Here is a 19860-nt window from a genome sequence, read left to right as displayed (position 1 = left end):
ACATAGACATGAGGAGGCAGGCAGACAGGGAGAAAAGAAGGCCCAGGATGTTTGCCTGGGGGGGCGTTCTGTTTGAAGTGTGGCAGATGAGGGGGTTGAGAGAGAGGGGTGGCATGGCTGTGTTATCCTGTATGTAGTTTTCACTTAGTGTGTCGGTTGTGTTTGGGTGCAGGTTTAACATACTCTGGTCAGTGTCTGCAGTTTTACTGTACTGTATTGCCTGTATTAACCCAATCTCTCTCTCTCAGGCTCGTGACATCCGCACAAATGAGGTGGTGGCCATTAAGAAGATGTCTTATAGTGGCAAGCAGTCGAACGAGGTGAGTCAGTCTGTCGGTCTGTGTGTGTAGACCCTGCTGTACTTCTCTTTCTCTCTAGGACCAGGACTCAGACCCACGCTCCTTCTCAAGTTGATCTCGTTTAAATCAATTTTTTTCTCTCTACAGAAATGGCAGGATATCATCAAAGAGGTGAAGTTCCTGCAGAAACTCAGACACCCCAACACTATAGAGTACAGGGGCTGCTACCTGAGGGAACACACCGCCTGGGTGAGTGAGCGCTGTGGCTGGGAGTCACCATCCATCTCTCTATCCTAATGTCTCGTCAGTGAGACAGTCTGTGAGTCTCTTCTCACTCTCTCTCTCTCTCTCTCTCTTGCTCTCTCTGTGTTGCAGCTGGTGATGGAGTACTGCCTGGGCTCAGCCTCTGACCTCCTGGAAGGTGAGTTGAGTGGGAGGGAGACGGCACTGTTATTCGGATACCCACTGACCGTCTGACTGGTACACTGACTGACTGAGTACAGAAGGGCTGTGGTCAAGGGAATGTGCTGGTAGACTACAGTTCTAGAATTGGATAGAACGGAAATAGAATTTAAGAGTGGAATGGCACATTCTGATCATCATAACATTGGAGTTGACCAACACATTGAGAATGGACCCCAACCCTGGCTTTGTGGGGGACGGATCTTCACGACTGTAGTATCAGGACTACCCTTGTACAGTGTGCTTTGTTGGTTTGTGTCTTATGTTTTCTCTCTTTTCCTCTCCCTCGCCACACAGTTCACAAGAAGCCACTACAGGAAGTGGAAATTGCTGCTATTACCCATGGTGCACTGCAAGGCTTGGCATACCTCCACTCTCATAATATGATCCACAGGTATATCAGTCTCTCTGTGTCCCTCTCTCTCAGTCTTTCTGTCTCTCGCTCTCATAATTATTCTGAACGTTTCTTGCTGGCATCCTGAGACCTGGCCGATTTTTACCCTTTGAATTTAATGGTGTCTCAGTCCCCCCCAGAATGTCTGTATAATAATCCACTCTGACACCGAATATCATTAACTAAAGGGGATCCCTGTATTAATCCCAGCATTCCTTGTCCTTCAGTGTCTCTGCTGCCCTCTGGTGGCCACTGAGAACCCCAGCGTGGGTCAGACTCGCAGGTGTGCTGTATGTGGAGGGTAGGCATGTGGAAGAAGTGTGTGTTGTGGGAGTGTTGCTGACGCCAGTTTGTGTGTGTGTCTGTGTGTGTTGTGTCGTGATGTGGTGTCGTCCTCAGGGATGTGAAGGCCGGGAACATCCTGCTGACGGAGCCGGGGCAGGTCAAGCTGGGGGACTTTGGGTCGGCATCAATCATTGCCCCTGCCAACTCCTTCGTGGGCACGCCATACTGGTGAGACTGCACACTTACACAGACCTACGCTACGGCAGCACCGACACACTGACATTCACGGAAACACTGACGCACTGTGACCTCTGACCCCTGCAGGATGGCCCCTGAGGTGATTCTGGCCATGGATGAGGGCCAGTATGACGGGAAGGTGGACGTGTGGTCACTGGGCATCACCTGCATCGAGCTGGGTGAGCGAGTGGCCCTTAGAGGAACTCCCATAGTGCACTGGGCCTGGAACATGTTTGTAGGGGTGGTGTGCAGGGGCTCATGGGAGATGTTAGTTTTAGCTTCCTGAACTCCTTTATTACTGCAGAGGCTCATGGGAACTATTTCTTTAGCACAGGAAGCACAATGTTTAGTTACCTCAGTACAGAAATGAAATGCTATTTTCCTAAGTGTTTATATTTTGTTTTAAGAAGGACAAGCTAATGATGGTTTCTCTCACATTTTCTTGTCCTCTTTCTATCTTTTCCCTTCCCTCATTTCCTTGTTTCTCTCCTCCCCCTCTCTTAACCTCTCACTCAATTTTTCTTGCTCTCTATAGCGGAGAGGAAGCCCCCTCTGTTCAATATGAATGCTATGAGTGCCTTATACCACATCGCCCAGAACGAGAGCCCAGTGCTGCAGTCCAACCACTGGTACGTGTGTGTCTGTCTGTGCGCTTGAGATTGGTCTGGTCTAGAGCGGCTTCTGTTTCTAGACTGCCACTGTGTTAGTGTTGTCCAGGCCGTCCCAGAGTCTCGTTCACACAGCCCTGGGACTGGAAACTCGCTGTTGGTAATATTTAATGACAGTTGGGGTGTCCGTGTGTCCTAATTGTCCAGGTCGGATTATTTCCGGAATTTCGTGGACTCCTGCCTCCAGAAGATTCCCCAAGACCGGCCCACCTCGGACGTCCTGCTCAAGGTGACCTCCTCCGTCACTCCCCCTTCCTTTGGTCTCTCGCTCTCTTTAATAGAAGTACTGTAGTGTCCATTGACTGTTCTGTGGTAACCCCCCCCTCTCTCTCTCTCTCTCTCTCTCTCTGCAGCACCGGTTTCTGATGAGGGAGCGCCCCCTGTCTGTGGTGATGGACTTGATCCAGCGCACCAAGGACGCGGTGCGTGAGCTGGACAACTTGCAGTACCGCAAGATGAAGAAGATCTTGTTCCAAGAGACTCACAACGGCCCCGCGCCCGAGGGCCAGGACGACGAGGAGGTACGGGTGCCCCCTTTCCCTCTCTCTCTCTCTTTGTGCCGTGTTGGGGCATGTATTGACAGCCTCTCTCTCTCTCAGGAGGTGGAGCAGTACATGCTGCGCACGGGCACAGTCAACAGCATGGAGAGCTCGCACTCGGTGCCCTCCATGTCCATCAGCGCCAGCTCCCAGAGCAGCTCAGTCAACAGCCTGGCGGACGGCTCAGACGACAGCGGGGAGATCGCCATGATGCAGGAGGGGGAGCACACGGTCACCTCCAACAGCTCCGTCATCCACCGGCCCCCGGTCAGCCTCCACACGTCCCTGCACCCAGCACACTGCGGGGTCCCTACACCATCCCCTCACACTGCGGGGGTCTTGTTAGTTGTGTGTGTGTTAACCCTGTGCGTGTGTGTGTTCACAGGGGCATGACAATATCTATGACGACCCGTACCAGCCCGAGATGGAGGCGCAGCAGCAGGCCTCCTCCGCAGCCCGGCGCCGCGCCTACTACCGCAACCGAGACCACTTCGCCACCATCCGCACAGCCTCGCTGGTCAGTGCCTCCACACCGTGACCCTCTCCCTCGCCGGCGTCCGCGTGTCCATGCTGTGTTAACACCCGTCTGTGTGTGTGTGTGCAGGTAACCAGGCAGATCCAGGAGCACGAGCAGGGCTCTGCGCTGAGGGAGCAGATGTCTGGCTACAAGCGCATGCGGCGGCAGCACCAGAAGCAGCTCATGGCCCTGGAGAACAAGCTGAAGGCCGAGATGGACGAGCACCAGCTGAGGCTGGACAAGGAGCTGGAAACGCAGAGGAACAGCTTTGGCGGAGAGGGGGACAAGCTGAGCAAGAAGCACCTCGCCATCCTGGAGAAGGAGGTGAGAGAGGTGGGGAGAGAGAGCGAGCGAGAGAGGTGGGGAGAGAGAGAATGAGAGAGAGAATGAGAGAGAGGTGGGGAGAGGAGGGGAGAGGGGAAGTGGATGGGAGAGGGAGAGGAAGACGTGAGATGGAGAAAGAGCACATGCTTGAGCAAGAAATGCCGGGCCAGAGAGAGATGGAAAGCAAAAAAGGAGAGCAGAGAGTGAGGGAGAGAATCCACAGCTTGTGTGGAGGGCTGTAGTACTGCAGAGGTGCATTGTGGGGCTTGTAGATATTTGGCAGTGATATGGTCATCTAAACACTACAGTATGATTAAACTGCCCGTCTCTCCCTCTCCAGACGAAGGCTGCGCTGGCGGAGGAGAAGAAGTTCCAGCAGCACATCCTGGGGCAGCAGAAGAAGGAGCTGACCAGCCTGCTGGAGTCTCAGAAGCGCCAGTACAGACAGCGCAAGGAGCAGCTCAAAGAGGTATACAACGCGCTGCACTACCCACACAACAGACACCCCCACACACTAGATTCACACGCCTGCCTGAGTGTGTGTGTGTGTGTGTACTGATCTGTGTGTGTTGACTGTGTGTCAGGAGCTCAGTGAGAACCAGTCGACCCCGAAGCGCGAGAAGCAGGAGTGGCTGATCCGCCAGAAGGAGTGTCTGCAGCAGCTGCAGGCGGAGGAGGAGGCTGGGCTGCTGCGCCGGCAGAGGCAGTACTATGACCTGCAGTGCCGTCAGTACAAGAGGAAGATGCTGCTGGCCAAGCACAACCTGGAGCAGGACCTGCTCAGAGAGGTACTGTGCTCTTACTAGTCTACTAGTCTGCTGTGCTCACACTCCTCTATATTGCTGTACTCATACCGCTGTGCCGTACTCTCTCATCCTCCTCCAGGAGCTGAACAAGAAGCAGACCCAGAAGGACCTGGAGTGCGCCATGCTGCTGCGGCACCACGAGTCCACCCAGGAGCTGGAGTTCCGGCAGCTGGGTACCGTGCAGCGCACCCGGGCCGAGCTCATCCGCCTGCAGCACCAGACCGAGCTCACCAACCAGCTGGAGTACAACAAGCGGCGCGAGCAGGAGCTGCGGCAGAAGCACGCCGTGGAAGTGCGCCAGCAGCCCAAGAGCCTCAAAGTGAGTGGCGCAGGAGGCGAGGGGGAGGGGGAGGGGGAGGGCATGGGCGTGGCCGTGGGAGAGGCCAGCGGAGAGGGGGACCTGGGGGGGGGAGAGGGGGATATGGAAGAGGAAGAGGAGGAGGAGAGCAAGGGAGAGGAGGGAGAGGAGGGTGAGGGGGAAGGGCTGGACACTGGAGAGGGGCAGGATGAAGGCTGTGAGGGGAGGAGGCTGGAGGATGCTGGAGAGGAGGAAGAAACGGGGCTGGGCTTAAATGACACTGTGCAAGAGCTGAGGGAGAGGGGCATTGCGGAGAGCAAGAGAGAGAGGGCATCGGAGGCCGAGGAGGTGGAGAGTGTGGGCCGACACTGCGAGGCCCGAGAGGCGGAGGAGGAGGGAGAGAAGGGGGAAGAGCAGGTTGGGGCGGAGAGGGAGAGAGATGGGCAGGGGCCTGAGAAGGAGGAGGCAGAGAGCGGGCTTCAGGGAGGGACTGGAGAAGAGGGCGGCAGAGAGGGGGAAGAGGAGAGAGTGCTGGAGGGGACAGAGTTCGACGAGTTGTGGGGAGAGGACGAGAAGAGGGAAGTGCCGCGGATGCACGGGGAGGAGGAGGACGAGGAGGAAGGGAGGGGGGTGGCGGACGGCTGCCCCTCCGAGCTCATCTCTGTGCTGGAGCGCAAGAAGGGAGCGGGAGTGCAGGAGAGCGAGAGAGAGGACGAGCTGTCCTCCTTCTACTTCCCCGAGTCCCTGGAGGAGCTGGAGAGTGCCTATCTCCCCGACAACCCCGCGCCCCCGCCCCCTCCCCCTCCATCTTCCCATTCCTCGCTCCCCTCCCTCTTCTCCCACTTCCTCTGTCTGGCCCTGTCCTTCTCAGCTGCCACCCATCCCTCCCTCCCCCTCCTCCTCCTCTTGCTGGTCTTCCTCCTCTCCCTGCGCCACTCCCCTCCCCTCCCCAGCCTGCCCTCCCTCCTTCTCTACTCCGAGCTGGTCCTGCTCACCCTCTTCCTCTCCTACCTCCTCCTGCGCTCCTGCTGCTCTGTCTCCCTCTCGCTCTACCTCTCCCTGGCCTGCTGGGGCTGCGGCCTAGCCTGCCTGGGCCTCTCCCTCAGCCTGGGCCTCTATTACATCCCGGCCACCCTAGTCTCCGCCTCCTTCCTCAGCTCGCCCTCCCTCTTCCTCTCCCTCTACCTGCTGGTAGTGCTGGTGGTGCGGCCGGCCAGGGGGGCTCTGGAGACGCTCCCCAGGAAAGCCAACAAGCTCTGGGTGCGCTTCCTGTTCCGCCTGCCCCGCCCTCTCTTCGTGGCCTGTCAGTCACTCCTGGGTGGGCTGACCGAGCGCAGTCTCTATGACGTCTTCCCTAAAGCAGGGCGTGGCTGGGGCCCCCGTCAGAGCCGTCTCCCGGTGCCCCTCCGCTCCGTCAGCCACTGCAAAGTCCGCCCTCTCCCCCCTGCCCTTCGGCTCGGGCGCCTCCTGGGACGGCCCCTGAGGGTCCTCGCCGACTGGGCCAATGCCCGGGTGCTCTGGCTGGCCAGTCGGGTCCTGACGGGGTTGCCCCACGGCTACCTGAGTCGGTTGCGCGCCTTGGGCCTGCTCAGGGAGGAGAGGCCCAGCCGCTTGCCCAAGCTGCTGCCCCGGGAGGAGCGGGAGCGGGACAGGGAGAGGAGGAGGAGGAGGGAGATGGAGAGAAGGAACAGGAGAAGGGAGGAGGAGGAGATGTTCAGGGCAGGGAGGGTGCAGGCGGCCTGGGTGACAGGATTGCGCAGGACTGCGTCGGGCAGGAAAGTGGTGCCCTGGAGATAGAAAGGGGGAGAGAGAGAGCGGGGGAGATTGAGAGACTAACAGTGGGAGAGAGAGACAGGAAAGAGATTGAACTGGGGAGTGAGAGAGAGGGCAGGAAAGATTTAGTACGTCAGAGTGACATTTACATAGATTGAAAGAGCAGTTCCAGTCCATACATGCATAGTCTCGGCATACAGGGCTTTTGCGCACATGAGTTGCTCTCCCCTCTCCGGTTTGTGTCAGTATGTAGCTCTGGGCTGCTCTACAGCTCAGTAGCAGCTCCAGTGTTATTACTGTGGATTCTGCTTTTTGTAAAAGTCTTCCTTAAACATTTGGCATTTTTAAACTAAATGTTTTATTATTACTACTGTTGTTATTGTGATTGCTAATGAAGTAATCCACATCGTGGGCGGGTGGGGAAGGTTTTAAGATTTTTCCTGTGTTGCTGCATTGCCAGTGTTTTATTTTGTGTGATTTATTTTATTATTTGTATTGTTAGGCATATGATTACTGTTATCACGTTAGTGTTACAAATGTGAACCACGCCCACTCCGAAGACCACACCCACTCCATATCAACACACCATATAGCCACTCCCACTCACACAGACTCCACCCATATCCTGGGGGTTCCAACTCCTGTAGTGCTACAGCGCCCCTCCCATTGAGCAGGCCACACCCACTACACCACCCCCCAAAGCTCTTCCTAGTGATGTCATGGTCTCGGCATTCAGGAGCCACACCCTACCCCTGCCTTCAGCAACGTCCGCTTTGTGCAATATTGAGCTCCTGCAGAGGCCACACCCACTACGAATAAGCCCATCCCCATCATGTGACATCACGGCCTCCTTAATCAAGAGGTGTGCCCACTACCACAAACTCGGCCTCCTCTGCCAGTGATGTCGCCCTTGTGCAATATTGAGCCATGTCTGAGGCCACACCCACTACTCAACCCCTCTTTTCAGCATTTCATCCAAATAACCCTCCCACTCTGAATGCGACTCGTCCTCTCTCAGCCCTACCCCCTTGCAGTGCCAGATTCCCATTTATCTACTCCAGTATTCAGCTCTAATGAGCTCTAAGTGAATATAAGTGCTCCAAAACTGGCTGTGCCGATGCATCCAGAACAGCGAAGTATTGAACTCAGGGCACCATTTTAACACTACTGTAGATAGACCACACCACACGTGCTATGGCCCAAAGTACTCAGTATTGAGTAGTTAGCACCCCCAGCCCTGACTCTTATAGTTCAACCCTCCTACATTTGAGCCCTCCCTGCTTCCTGTCACCCCCAAACAATTTATCTTAGTGACTTCTGTAGGAAGCCATGCCCACTGCCCATAGCCATTTAAGTACCAACCCCTTATATGGATAGCCCATCCTCCAATCAGCATCCATGCTTCTGGGATCTGGGTCTCCGCCATGACGAACGTCACTTTATTGTGAACTGCATTAGGTCTTGACCAAGGTTATAATCGCACTCCCCTTGACAATGATCCAGCAGTCTGACACACTGCAGACTGTGTTGCACCAGGTTGACTGATCTGATTGGCTAGCTAGAAGATGGCCTTGCAAAGAGGAGGATGGGGATTGGCCAGACAGTGGGAGGAATCAGGTGTGTGATTGGCCTGTTGAGAGAGAGTAGAGAGTGTTGTTTGAGCGGAGACCACACTGAAAGAGAGGAGGGGTGTGATTGGCCAGTAGCTACAGGACCGAAAAATGGAGCAGGGGTGTGATTGGCCAGTCAATAACAGCACGGGAAGAAAGGAGAGGGATTGGTCCGTTCTAATTTTCCTCAATTCCATGTGTTTTTTGTTTGTATTTTTTTGTTTTGTTCCTTTTATTTACTGGTTCACTGACATAAGGTAGATCCTTTGCAACATTGTCACTATTGTTATTATCCTTATTAATGATAATGGTAGGTGTAACTAGAAGTTGAAGGAGCTACTGTTCTTGATCTGTGATTTTGTGTTCCAAAGATTCACTGTTTTTGTCTTGAAGCCTCGGGTGTCTGTTTTCAAACTGTCCTGAGCAGCGGTCAGCGATGACCCCTCTGTGTTGTAAAGGCCAGTGGAAAGTTAGTTACTCGGCAGTTCTGCACATCTGATAACTGAATAAGTGATAATTTCAAGGGAGAGGGGCACATGAGAGTTGTTTACAGAGACAGTTGCCCCTCAATAGGACAGCGGGAGGAGAGAAGGGTAGTAGAGGGCGCTGGCAGAATGACATAAAGACTCGCTGCTCAGAGGGCTTGAGAACAGATACCTTGTCACCATGATTGTGTGACGTTGTTCTTTTTTTGTTCAGTTATGCTTTTGTGGGCTGGTGTGCAATGTGAGGAGGTTTATAGTTTGCCACTCTGAGAATCTGTTGCCCCTTTCATATATATATAGTTACATACATATATATATATATGCATGTATGTCTTGAGTAGGAATCCTGCACTCAGTAAAATAATTAGCCAATAACAATTCGTCCCACCCCTTTGCCCCTGGCCCTTTAACGATGGTTAATGCCCTCAGTTTAATTTCTGGTGGCACAGTGTCGGAGAGACAGACGGGGGGTAGAGAGAGTGAGTGAGACGGACATGGTGAGTGTGAGTGCGAGATGGACTGGAGTGAGACAGATGCGCAGAGAGACAGAGTATGTGAGTAATTAGCACACTATAGAACGAGAGAGAGAGGAAAGAGATCAAGGATCCCTCTGTAATCTATACCCCACAGGGGGTCTGGAAGCTGAGAGGGGAGTGAGGTTGATCAGTCGGGGTGGTTGACATTGCACTGTGTAGAGGGAAGAGGCGGGACAGATGGAGAGAGGAGAAAATGGTGTAACCCAGATTGACACTAAACATTTGCCAGTGTGTCCTGGAGTGCAGGATTGCTGCTGTTCTGTTTGGTTACACCAGTATGGTCCATAGTCCTGGTCTGAGACTCCTGTGTTTTTTCACTTTATCACAGCCCTAGATGACTAAATTGGCAGACTTGTACCGAGAGTCATTCAGTTCATCAGTAAATGTCTTAGTCGATCAGTGTCTCGGTCAGTCAGTCAGTATTCTGGCCAATCGGTCGATATGGGGTCCAGTCTAGGAGGCAGGCAGAGACGCACAAATCACAGCTGCAGGCAGAGTACAGTAATTAAGCCACTGGGGGACAGAGAATTCAGTTTGGGTCTTGGTAGGGATCGGCGCGGTTTTGACTCCTAGATGCACCGCTCTGTTCTACATTTATGTGGACCCAGTGCATTGTGGGCAAATATATGTACTGTACCTGTATACTGTACCCAGTGGGTCTTTAGTGTATGTCTGCTTCATCAGTGGGAGTTTGCTGTCCCTGAAGTACTATACTATCAATACCTGTTCCCCATCTACCATGAATGTATTTTTATTTTATTTTAGTTTTGTTCCATTATCATTTTTATTTTTATTATTTTTGTTTGGTGGAAAATTCATTTCATTCCTTTGTGTTACTGTAATTGTAATTTTTGTTTGTGTTGTTTTTCAGTTGGAATGGGAAAAAAAAATCTATAAATTATACACATATATATATATATATATATATATATCAAATCAATTATATTTGCAGTGTTTCCGTTTTTAGCATTTTTTCAATGTTTGTGTTCATTCTGTTAACCCTCCATCACTGTATATGTGTGTAATTTGTATTCACACATATAAGTTTTAAGTTTAAACAGTAATAAATGTGTTTTGTTTAATTCCTTTAGTTTTTCTTGCGTCTTGTTTTTATATTTTTTGTTTTTCAACATCGTCTTCTGTTGGTTTCAATTATGATTACTTTTATTATTGTTTTGTACAACTTCATATTCAGACAGCACAGTGATTTAGCAGTGAATATTTTAGGGGTGGTATTGGACCAATCGCCTCTCTCCTCTCTCCCAGTGCTGTCAGCAGACCAATCACCTCCCTCTCTCCCAGTGCTGTGGCAGCTGGCCAATGACATACCTCCTCTCTGCCAATCTTGTACCAGCTGGCCAATAACCTCTCTCCAGAAATCTTTCCTCGGTCATCTCTCTGTACCTCCCTCCTCCTCATACAGAATTTCAAAATTATGAAGTGGCCGATCACTGCTCTACTTCCTCTTTCTCTCATGTAACTTTCCATCCAGGTGCATCACCCCCTGCCCTATAGTCTTGTATGACCTGGCCAATCGCACACCTTCCTCTGTTTTTAACCAGTCAGCTCCTTCTAGCCCAGTTGATCTACTTTAATTTGGTTTGTTGATTATGTACATCTGCTTTCTTTGCTATAGTTGCAGAAATATTTGCTTCCTCCCCTTTTTATTTTATTTTTCTGAAGGTCGCAGTCATATTTTAGAAATGGAAAACTGCCACTCTTACAGTAAGTCTGTCCTTACTAGTGTTAATACTGTGTTCAGGTGTGGCTGCTATATACTGTGATCTGGAGCTCAACTTTGAACTTTTAAGCATGAGAGAGACACTCTGATTCTTTCTATCTCTCTGAGCTTCATCTGTAGGTGGTGTAGTATTGTAGCCACACCTGCACTGTGCTAACTCTAATGAGGACATACTGTTGAGCCTTAGTACAGACCCAGTCTGGTAGAAATTCAGTTCCTTATATTTGTTTATAGAAACTTTCCCGTCTCTCATATTTGACAGGGATGTCCTCTAAACACCGCTCACCTGAACACCGCTGTAGAGCAGGGTCTAAAACTGTAGCGTCGGCCCCAGTGATGACACGGGGGGGTAGGAATGGACACACACTGATATTTTTTCTGAACAGCTGCTGGGGCTTGTTTATAATTGACTTGTATCCAGAGATCCTGCTGTGTGAATGGGGGGTGGGGGGTATTCTCCTTTGAGTTTGAAAAGTCAGCCTGCTGTGACTTAAATGAAGGGAGAGCAGTGTGTCAGTAAGCATTTAACAAGCAAAGGGAAAATTAAATGACAATGAAAAATAATAGTGCAAGCACCCTCCATTGTACAATGCCTGGGCATCTCCTCCCATGCCAATGCTCACCCATCACACAGGGGAAGATGCACAGCTCTGCTCTGGCTGCAGGACAGTTTTTTTTGGGGGGTGGGGGTGGAGGTGGCAATAGTGACTTGGCCTACTGAGCACACCGCTGGTGATACAACACTGAAACGGGTGAGCCCTGATTAGCATGTGGCCAGGAGCGATCCCTGCGGCCTGTCTAGTGAAAATAACAACAACAATAATGATTATAATCAAAATTACTGCCAGCATTAATCCACAATTCAATGTAGAGTTCAGAAGTAATTTTCAGGTACAAAAAACTGCTTTTCTCCACGCTAGGGGTGTTACTGAATGAAAATGCTCATCTCCTCAGTGGGCAGGGGTAAGAGAGCACTGAAATAATTATAATTACTGACTCCTGCACTTAATGTGGTAAGGATGTGTGGTTTGAGGGCAGGTGTGTCGGGGAGAGAGAAGGGACAAAGAGAGGGGTTGTGCTCCTGGGAGGGGGGGAGGAAGGAAGAGTGAGAGAAATGTGGAAGGAGACATGGAGGTGGAGAGAGGTGTATCCACAATATCACTGTTCCACCTCCCTACAGTCTCTGTGTGTAAAAAAAAAAAAAAAAGAGCTTGGGGTCTTGAGAGAGAGAGACTGAGACACCAAGTCCCACTTGCACACAGAGACCCACAGCCACGCATATATATGGACCAATTGATGGAGACAGATGCAATCATAGACAGACCTAAAGAGAGAGGGAGAGAGAGAGAGAGAGAGTGACTGACTGACACAACTGAAATGCCCACAGACAGATAATGTGCACAGATGGAAAAACCTACATGTGGACAGAGAGCAAAACACACACACACATAAATCCACTGAGAGAGATGAATGGATACAGAGGAGACGGAGACGCATGCTTTATGGAATCCAGGGGACATAAGAATGAATCAATAGGATATTTATTGGGTAGTAAAATAATCTGCAGAGACCGGTGATTGAGACACAGGATCCTCTGACTCAGCAACGGCTTTGAGCCCCTGAGAATAATGGGTACGGTCAGTTACAGGTCCTGACCTCAGGAGAAGTCCATAGATGGGATCAAATTCATAAATCAATACATACTCATTAAATACTGATTCACATGCAGGTTTGTGAGATTAGATTGGCTACTATCAACAGTATAGATAATGAGTGAATATGAAGCCCCTCTGTCAGGTACAATTCCCCCTCTCAAGGTCTACAGGAAGGTTTGGTTTATTACCAGTTTACCAATATGTATACCAGTTTAACATCCCCTGACAGAGTCAAGGCCATTTCATGTTTGAGAGCTAGATAATCGAGTGTCTGCTATAGAGGCAAGACGCACGGTCTATGTCTGCCAATGTGAGCAATTTGGATTAACTCAAGAAGTACTGGTCTATCGTCTCATTTCTCTCAATGTGCACGTGGCAAGTCAAATAAACACAAAGACACACTGACAAAGTCGCATAAACACACTAACACAGAGAGACTGAAAAAGTCACACAAGCACTGAGACACAGAATCACTTTGAGAGAAAGTCTCACAAACACACAGAGATACACTGACAGGCATAGTAACACAAAGCCATGAGTACTGTCCCTGTACTGACCAGACTAAGCAGCAGGCCTGGGATCGGTCAGCTTGGGGGTGAACGTGGTGTCTCATAGGGGAGACCATAACCTCTTTTAACCTCTTCCTCTCCTCTTCCTCCCCCTCTCCCTGGCTCTCACACTCCCTTCTCCTCACCCACTCACTCTCTCCCCTCGTCCCCTGCTCATATCTCTCCCCACTCCCGGACTCTTCCACTCCCTCTCCTTCAACTCCTTCCCCTCTCCCTCCCAGTCGAAGGAGCTGCAGATCAAGCGCCAGTTCCAGGACACCTGTAAAATCCAGACCCGGCAGTACAAGGCCCTGCGCAACCACCTGCTGGAGAGCACGCCCAAGAGTGACCACAAGGCCCTGCTCAAGAGGTTGAAGGAGGAGCAGACGCGCAAGCTGGCCATCCTGGCGGAGCAGTACGACCACTCCATCAATGACATGCTGTCCACACAGGCTGTGAGTCAGGGAGAGAGGGATGAGAGGGAGGGAGGAGTATGGTCACTACATCCACCACATGCTCTGTGAGGGAGGGAGGCGGAGAGAGGGAATAGTTGTCCACACAACCCATCATGCACCTCTTCAGGGCACACACTGCATTTCCCACAACGTGTTTGATAGCTAAACCCCACCCCCTTGTCTGTCTCCCCGCCCCCCGCAGCTGCGATTGGACGAGACGCAGGAGGCCGAGTACCAGGTGCTGAGGATGCAGCTGCAGCAGGAGCTGGAGCTGCTCAACGCCTACCAGAGCAAGATCAAGATCCACACGGACTCCCAGCATGAGAGAGAGGCCAAGGACCTGGAGCAGCGTGTGTCCATCCGCAGGGCCCTGCTGGAGCAGAGGGTGAGAGAGGGAGAGTGTGATTGTTAAAATAGGTCATTCAGTCAATATCAGTCTGTGAGTCCATAGGCTGTACACGTTCCCGTAATCGGGGGTCCAAAAACTAACGCTTGTAAAATATTCTATTCATACTATTTAATGTTGAATCTCAAAGTTCTCCATGTGATTTCTGCCAGTTGTTTTTATTTTTTTAATTCCGACAACAATGTTGAACTACATTTACTGACTCATCACACTCAAAGCCCATCAGAGGGCTGTATTGATCGAGTTCTCCCATAGATCAGAGCAGAGATGGCTGTGCCCATGAGCCAGTATGTGCTCCTCCAGTCATCCCACTGCTATAGAGGACTATCCATGCCAAGATTAAACATAAATACACAGAGAAAAAAAGAAATAAATCTTGAAATAAATAGACATGTATTTATTCATTTCTGTATTTATTTATATATTTATTTCTCTGTGTTTATTTTTAATTTTGACATGGATTGTCCGCCATACACTGCTGGTGTAAAACTGGAAAATGCCAGCAGGGGAGGTGTTCATGCCTAAAGGCACAGGTTAAAGGCTAAAGGCTCTCCACGGTGTCAATGTGTGGATTGTGAAAATTGTCAAGATACTCCAGAGTAATTCCCCCTTGATTCTGATGATGTCAGTCTGACAGGTGAAAGTGACTGATTAATGATTGTGTTCATTCTAATGATCACTGTCTCAACCTTAACCTTGCTGATAATTCTGCCCTGCAAAATTGTTAAATCCTATGACCTATACACTTACAAATTCTTATTATGAATACTGTTAAATTAGTTTATTATACATTTGATAAGATAACTCTTTGTCTTATTTGTATAATAATTTGGGGTTGTTTTAAGCAAGTTCTGCTGTATACCTATATTGAACTCATGATTAAGATAATTGATAGTTTGGATTTCTAAAAGTAGTTTGAGTGATTAATAGATTAGCAGGCAGTTTATTTAAAGATTTAAACAAATTTAGGTAGAAGATGGTATGATGAAGTTTCAATTGTGCCTTTGAGATATTGCACAAAGTGTACTTTTACATTTTGCTTTATATTGTATGTAAAAGATAAGTCCCCCCCCCGTCATTTCATAGAAAGTACTGAGGTCTATAGCACCTTCAAAAATCAGCTTGTTAACTGAAGAGATAGTAAAGTTATGGGGTCGTGAAAAGTGATTCAATATAAATGATTGACCCAAAAGTATGAAGTTTGATGTTGTATTACTGAAATACTGGCAAGTTTCACATAGAGAACTTTTATTTCCAGCTTAAGTACATATATGAGGTCAAGAAACCATTGAGAGAAATTAGTCCCCATGCTGGTGGAACGGAACAATATTTCTAGCCACATTCTGAACTACAGCTTATGGCCTATGTGTGTCAGTCAGTCGGTCAGTGTGTGTGTCAGTCAGTGTACACAGCCCTGTCCTGACCCCCCTGTGTTCCCATGTGCCCAGATCGAGGAGGAGATGTTGTCGCTGCAGAACGAGCGCTCAGAGCGGATCCGCACCCTGCTGGAGCGCCAGGCCCGCGAGATCGAGGCCTTCGACTCCGAGAGCATGCGCCTGGGCTTCAGCAACATGGCGCTAACCGGCATCCCCGCCGAGGCCTTCTCCCAGGGCTACCCCAACCCCCCAACCGCGCCTGGCTGGCCCTCGCGGCCCGTCCCGCGCTCTGGCAGCCACTGGACCCACGGGCTGCACCCCCAGAACGCCGGGGGGGCGCCCCACTCCTGGAGGAGCCAGCACGGGGAGCGGGGCGATCGCGGCGAGCGGGGCGAGCGCGGCGAGCGGAGCGGCGGCGGGGGCAGCAGCAGCAGCAGCAGCAGCAGCGGGGTGGGCAGCAGTGTCAGCAGCAGCGGCCACAGCCTGGGCCTGGGGATGGGCCTGGGCTTCGGCAGCCACAGCAACATCTCGGTGGCCCGGGAGACAGCCTCCCAGCAGCCGCATCAGCACCACCATCACTCCCAGCAGCAGCAGCAGCAGCAGCACTACCTACCCCAACACTACCACCACCACCACCACCACCACCACCAGAGCACCCCCCACCTGTACCGGGAACGCGAGCGGGAGCGGGAGAGGGAGCGAGAGCGGGAGCGGGAGCGGGAGAGGGAGCTGCCCTGGGCCCACCTCCCACCCTCCCACTCCTCCTCGCAGTCCCTCTCCCTGCTGCCGCCGCCCCCGCCCCCGCCGCCCTGCTCCTCCTCCTCCTCCCAGCACTCGCCCCCATCCTCCTCTTCCTCGTCCTCCTCGCAGGGGGGGGGCGGAGGGGGCGGAGGAGGAGGAGGCGGCGGCGGGGGGCTGGGAGGCTTCGGAGGGGGCGGCGGCCTGGGGGCGGGACTGGGCGTGAGGGGCTCCAGCATGCTGGCGCTAAGGAACAGCCCGCAGCCGCTGAGACGCACGGCCTCTGGGGGGGGGGGGGGCGCGGGCGGGGAGGGGGGCCTGAGCCGCAGCACGTCGGTCACCTCGCACATCTCCAACGGCTCCCACCTCTCCTACTCCTAGGGAGGGAGAGAGGGAGAGAGAGAGGGAGAGGGAGAGGGGTGAACAGTGACAGTGAACTAGATACTCACTGACTGGTTACTGCGTTACATTGAGAGAGAGAGAGAGGATTAGTGCAGGACAGACACACTGACCAGACTGGACACTACGTTACACTGACACTGCACTCAGAGGTGGTGGGGGTTAATACAGTACAGACACACTGACTGACTGGACACTGCAGTGGGTAGAAGGACAGGGGCTTTAACACACACACACACCAACTGACTGGACACTACAGTACGAACGCACTACACACACAGAGAAAGAGAGAGTATGGGGTTGACATTGAATGAGTTGAAAATGTCAGAGAAAGGGTAGATCTGCACAGGGAAAAGAAGCACAGAAAGACACGACACACTGACGGAGGAGGAGTGCTGATAATCAGGCGAGAGAGAGCAGTCGGTGTCAGTCAATCACTATGGCCAATAGTAGTAAACACTAGAGACCGAGAGGCAGAGAGGAGGGGAGTATATACCGTGACAGAATGTGTGTTGGCGTCGGGAGGTCTGCCAGGGGAGTGTATGTATGTAAATAAATATATAGGTCTGTACTGGAAGACTTTAAAAATGCATCGTTTATTTTGTGGGGGAAACAAAGGACTTAAAACCTTTTTTTATTTTGTTGGATTTTTTTTTTTTTTTTTTTTAAAGAAGAGTTCAACACTGCCATCAAGTGGCAGGGATGACTAACTCCAACTCCAACTACCACCTTTAAGACCTCTTAAAGGGATGCTGCCATGGAGTATTATGTTGGCCTGACAATATATGTGTGTGTGTGTATATATATATATATATATATATATATATATATACACGTGTGTGTATGTTTGTATGTGTATGTATTTGTTACAGGCTGTTTATCAGTGGAATTGAGTGCTCTCTGATTTTGCCACTAAGGGGTGTAATGTAATTCACAGGGAGCAGAGAAATCTGAGCCCTATACTATACGATACTATACTATAGCCCACACTGCGCTGGCTCCAGTCTGAACTGAACTCCACTGACCAGCAGCCTCCAAGAGAGGATTGGCAACAGAACGCACCATCAAACTACTGTCACCCATTCCTGTGTGTGTGTGTATATATATATATATATCTATATATATATATATGTATATATTAATCTGTCTGTGTACAATATATTATATATAATTATATACAATTATATGTAATATATATTAACATTGGGCTTAACTTTAAAATACTATTTTTATATTATTATTATTATTATTATTATTATTATTATTATTATTGTTATTTGTGCCACAGTGGGCCCCAGGGATGGTTCCTTTCCTGCTATTCAGGGCTCACCCATTTCAGTGTTGTGTCACTGGCTGCATCTCTGTGTGCTCAGTGGGTCAGTTGCTGTTTTTATTCCCCGCAAGCCAGAGCAGAGCTGCGTACCTTCCCCTGTGTGATGGGTGAGCAATAGCAGGGGTGGGGTGCAGCTGCAGGCTGCCCAGGCTTTGTACAGTGAAGAGAGAGAGAGAGAGAGAGGATTCAGATGGAGACACTCTGTCTGTGCAGGGCTGTATGAATGTTAATCAGGGTTTTAGCTGTTACTATTACTGATTCTGCTGTGTTACATATCCATTATAATAATGATTATTATTATTATTATTATTATTATTATTATTATTATTATTATTATTATTATTATTATTATTTTAGTGACCCATATGGAATAGCACCTTCGAATCTGCAACCTTAGAGTAAACACACACACAGGCAAACTAACACACATAGACAAAGACAGTTGCATGCAGGCAGGCAGGATACAGAAGTCTCGTATCTGTCAGTATCTGCACTACAGAACTGTAACCCCCAGCTCCTTTCTGCACACAGGGACATTAGATGGGAGGTGCATTGTGGCTGATGTAGCTAGTGATCTGCCCTGTGTGACCCCCCTGTCTCTCTCTCTCTCTCCCTGCCTGCCTGTCGTGCAATACTGTGGCGTGGGTGTGGGTGAGCGTGGTGCAGCAGTGTGAGAGCTCAGCCCAGAGGTAGCAGGTCTCAGTGCAGTGAGAGCAGTGCAGGGACTCCACTCACAGCACTGCAGCTCTGACGCACACCACTGTGTCACTGCAGCTCTCACATACTCTGCTGTGCCACTTCAACTCTGCCATACCCTGCTGTGTCACTGCAGTTCTGACACACACCACTGTGTCACTGCAGCTCTCGCACACCTTGCTGTGTCACTGCAGCTCTCTAATTCACCTGCAGCTCAACACTTACACCTACCAGACTACTACTACTAGTACTACTAATAATAATAATAATAATAATAATAATAATAATAATAATAATAATGACGATAACATCACATACACCAGGTTCTGTAAATTGTGTTTAAAGAGTTTTTTTTAATATCATAATTTTGTAACTATTAATATTGTTATATTTATGTTTCACACTAATTGATATTTTTTTTCCTGTTACTTAAAATATGACCCACCTGTTCTTGCCAACGCTGTCCTCCAAAAAATGAGAGGGGGAGGGTGGGGGTGGTTGAGCCTGTTTTTAGTTTTTTTTTTGGTTTGTTTTTTTAAAGGTATAACAGGACTACATTTCCCAACATTCCCTGCTGGGCTCCAGGACAGGTGTCAGGGAGCACTGCATTGTGGGGGGTTGTAGTTTGTTACAAAGAAGTGTTATCGGGCAATAGTGGGGGGGGGGGGCAGGGTTAAAATATTAAGATGAGAGGCAAGGTGCCGAACTGACACTGTGTCTTACAGTCAGCTGAATGGATGACCTTCTTATGAAACATAGGACGGCAAGCTACATTCCCATATATATATATATATATATATATATATATAAATGTGTGTGCGTGCGTGTGTGCGCATGTATGAACACAATTGGAAGTCCTTGTAGCCACTGTTACACTGACGGACCACGGGCTGTAATAGCACAGTCCTGCCACAAGAGGTCAGTGCGTGTGGGAGGGTGGAGCTGGGGGGAGTGACAGGAGGAGAGGGGGTTGTTATAAACGGATTGTACAGAAACTTCAATAACAACAAAACTTAAAAGGAAGACTGAGCTAAAATAAAAAACGAGAAAAAAAACTGAAAAAACTAAAAACCCAAAAAATGGAACAGCAGCCGTTTTAAAAGTTAATGATTTTCTGTGAAACTCGTTGTAATGTTGATAATAATGTGAATAGCCGTTATAAACAGAAACAAAGAGAAGAGTTAATTAAAAAAATAATAAAACCACTAAGGATAGCCTGGTGTCTTCATTGCTTTTCAAAACTGGGGCTGCTCCCGTGTGTGATGTCATCAGGATTTGTA

General features: G+C 49.9%; 2 protein-coding genes across 3 annotated transcripts in view; both read left to right on the top strand.

Moving 5' to 3' along the window:
- The window catches only part of taok2a (TAO kinase 2a), a 28447-nt gene extending 8662 nt beyond the window's left edge, over positions 1-19785 (top strand). Inside the window, exons 3-20 of one of the 2 annotated variants that reach the window (XM_066721678.1) lie at positions 249-320; positions 447-548; positions 675-720; positions 1059-1155; positions 1555-1668; positions 1765-1856; positions 2213-2306; positions 2493-2574; positions 2699-2866; positions 2945-3151; positions 3270-3401; positions 3489-3725; positions 4066-4194; positions 4310-4513; positions 4611-4850; positions 13420-13632; positions 13835-14017; positions 15487-19785. In XM_066721678.1, the coding sequence (XP_066577775.1) occupies positions 249-320; positions 447-548; positions 675-720; positions 1059-1155; positions 1555-1668; positions 1765-1856; positions 2213-2306; positions 2493-2574; positions 2699-2866; positions 2945-3151; positions 3270-3401; positions 3489-3725; positions 4066-4194; positions 4310-4513; positions 4611-4850; positions 13420-13632; positions 13835-14017; positions 15487-16533 (3459 nt within the window). In that variant the 3' untranslated portion in view covers positions 16534-19785. Of the gene's footprint in view, positions 1-248; positions 321-446; positions 549-674; positions 721-1058; positions 1156-1554; positions 1669-1764; positions 1857-2212; positions 2307-2492; positions 2575-2698; positions 3152-3269; positions 3402-3488; positions 3726-4065; positions 4195-4309; positions 4514-4610; positions 4851-13419; positions 13633-13834; positions 14018-15486 lie in introns of both variants that reach the window. The other variant, XM_066721677.1, reaches the window with a different exon arrangement.
- Positions 4875-10315, top strand: LOC136767775 (serine/threonine-protein kinase TAO2). The gene has a single exon (XM_066721770.1). It carries the CDS (start codon positions 4893-4895, stop codon positions 6624-6626), a length of 1734 nt encoding a protein of 577 aa, XP_066577867.1. The 5' UTR covers positions 4875-4892; the 3' UTR covers positions 6627-10315.
- Positions 19786-19860: the final 75 nt, after the last annotated feature.

Source organism: Amia ocellicauda, chromosome 14 (assembly GCF_036373705.1).
Source record: "Amia ocellicauda isolate fAmiCal2 chromosome 14, fAmiCal2.hap1, whole genome shotgun sequence".
Lineage (NCBI taxonomy): Eukaryota > Metazoa > Chordata > Actinopteri > Amiiformes > Amiidae > Amia > Amia ocellicauda.
The sequence above is the reverse complement of the archived record's forward strand: the minus strand, read 5'-3'. Positions and strand labels throughout refer to the sequence as shown.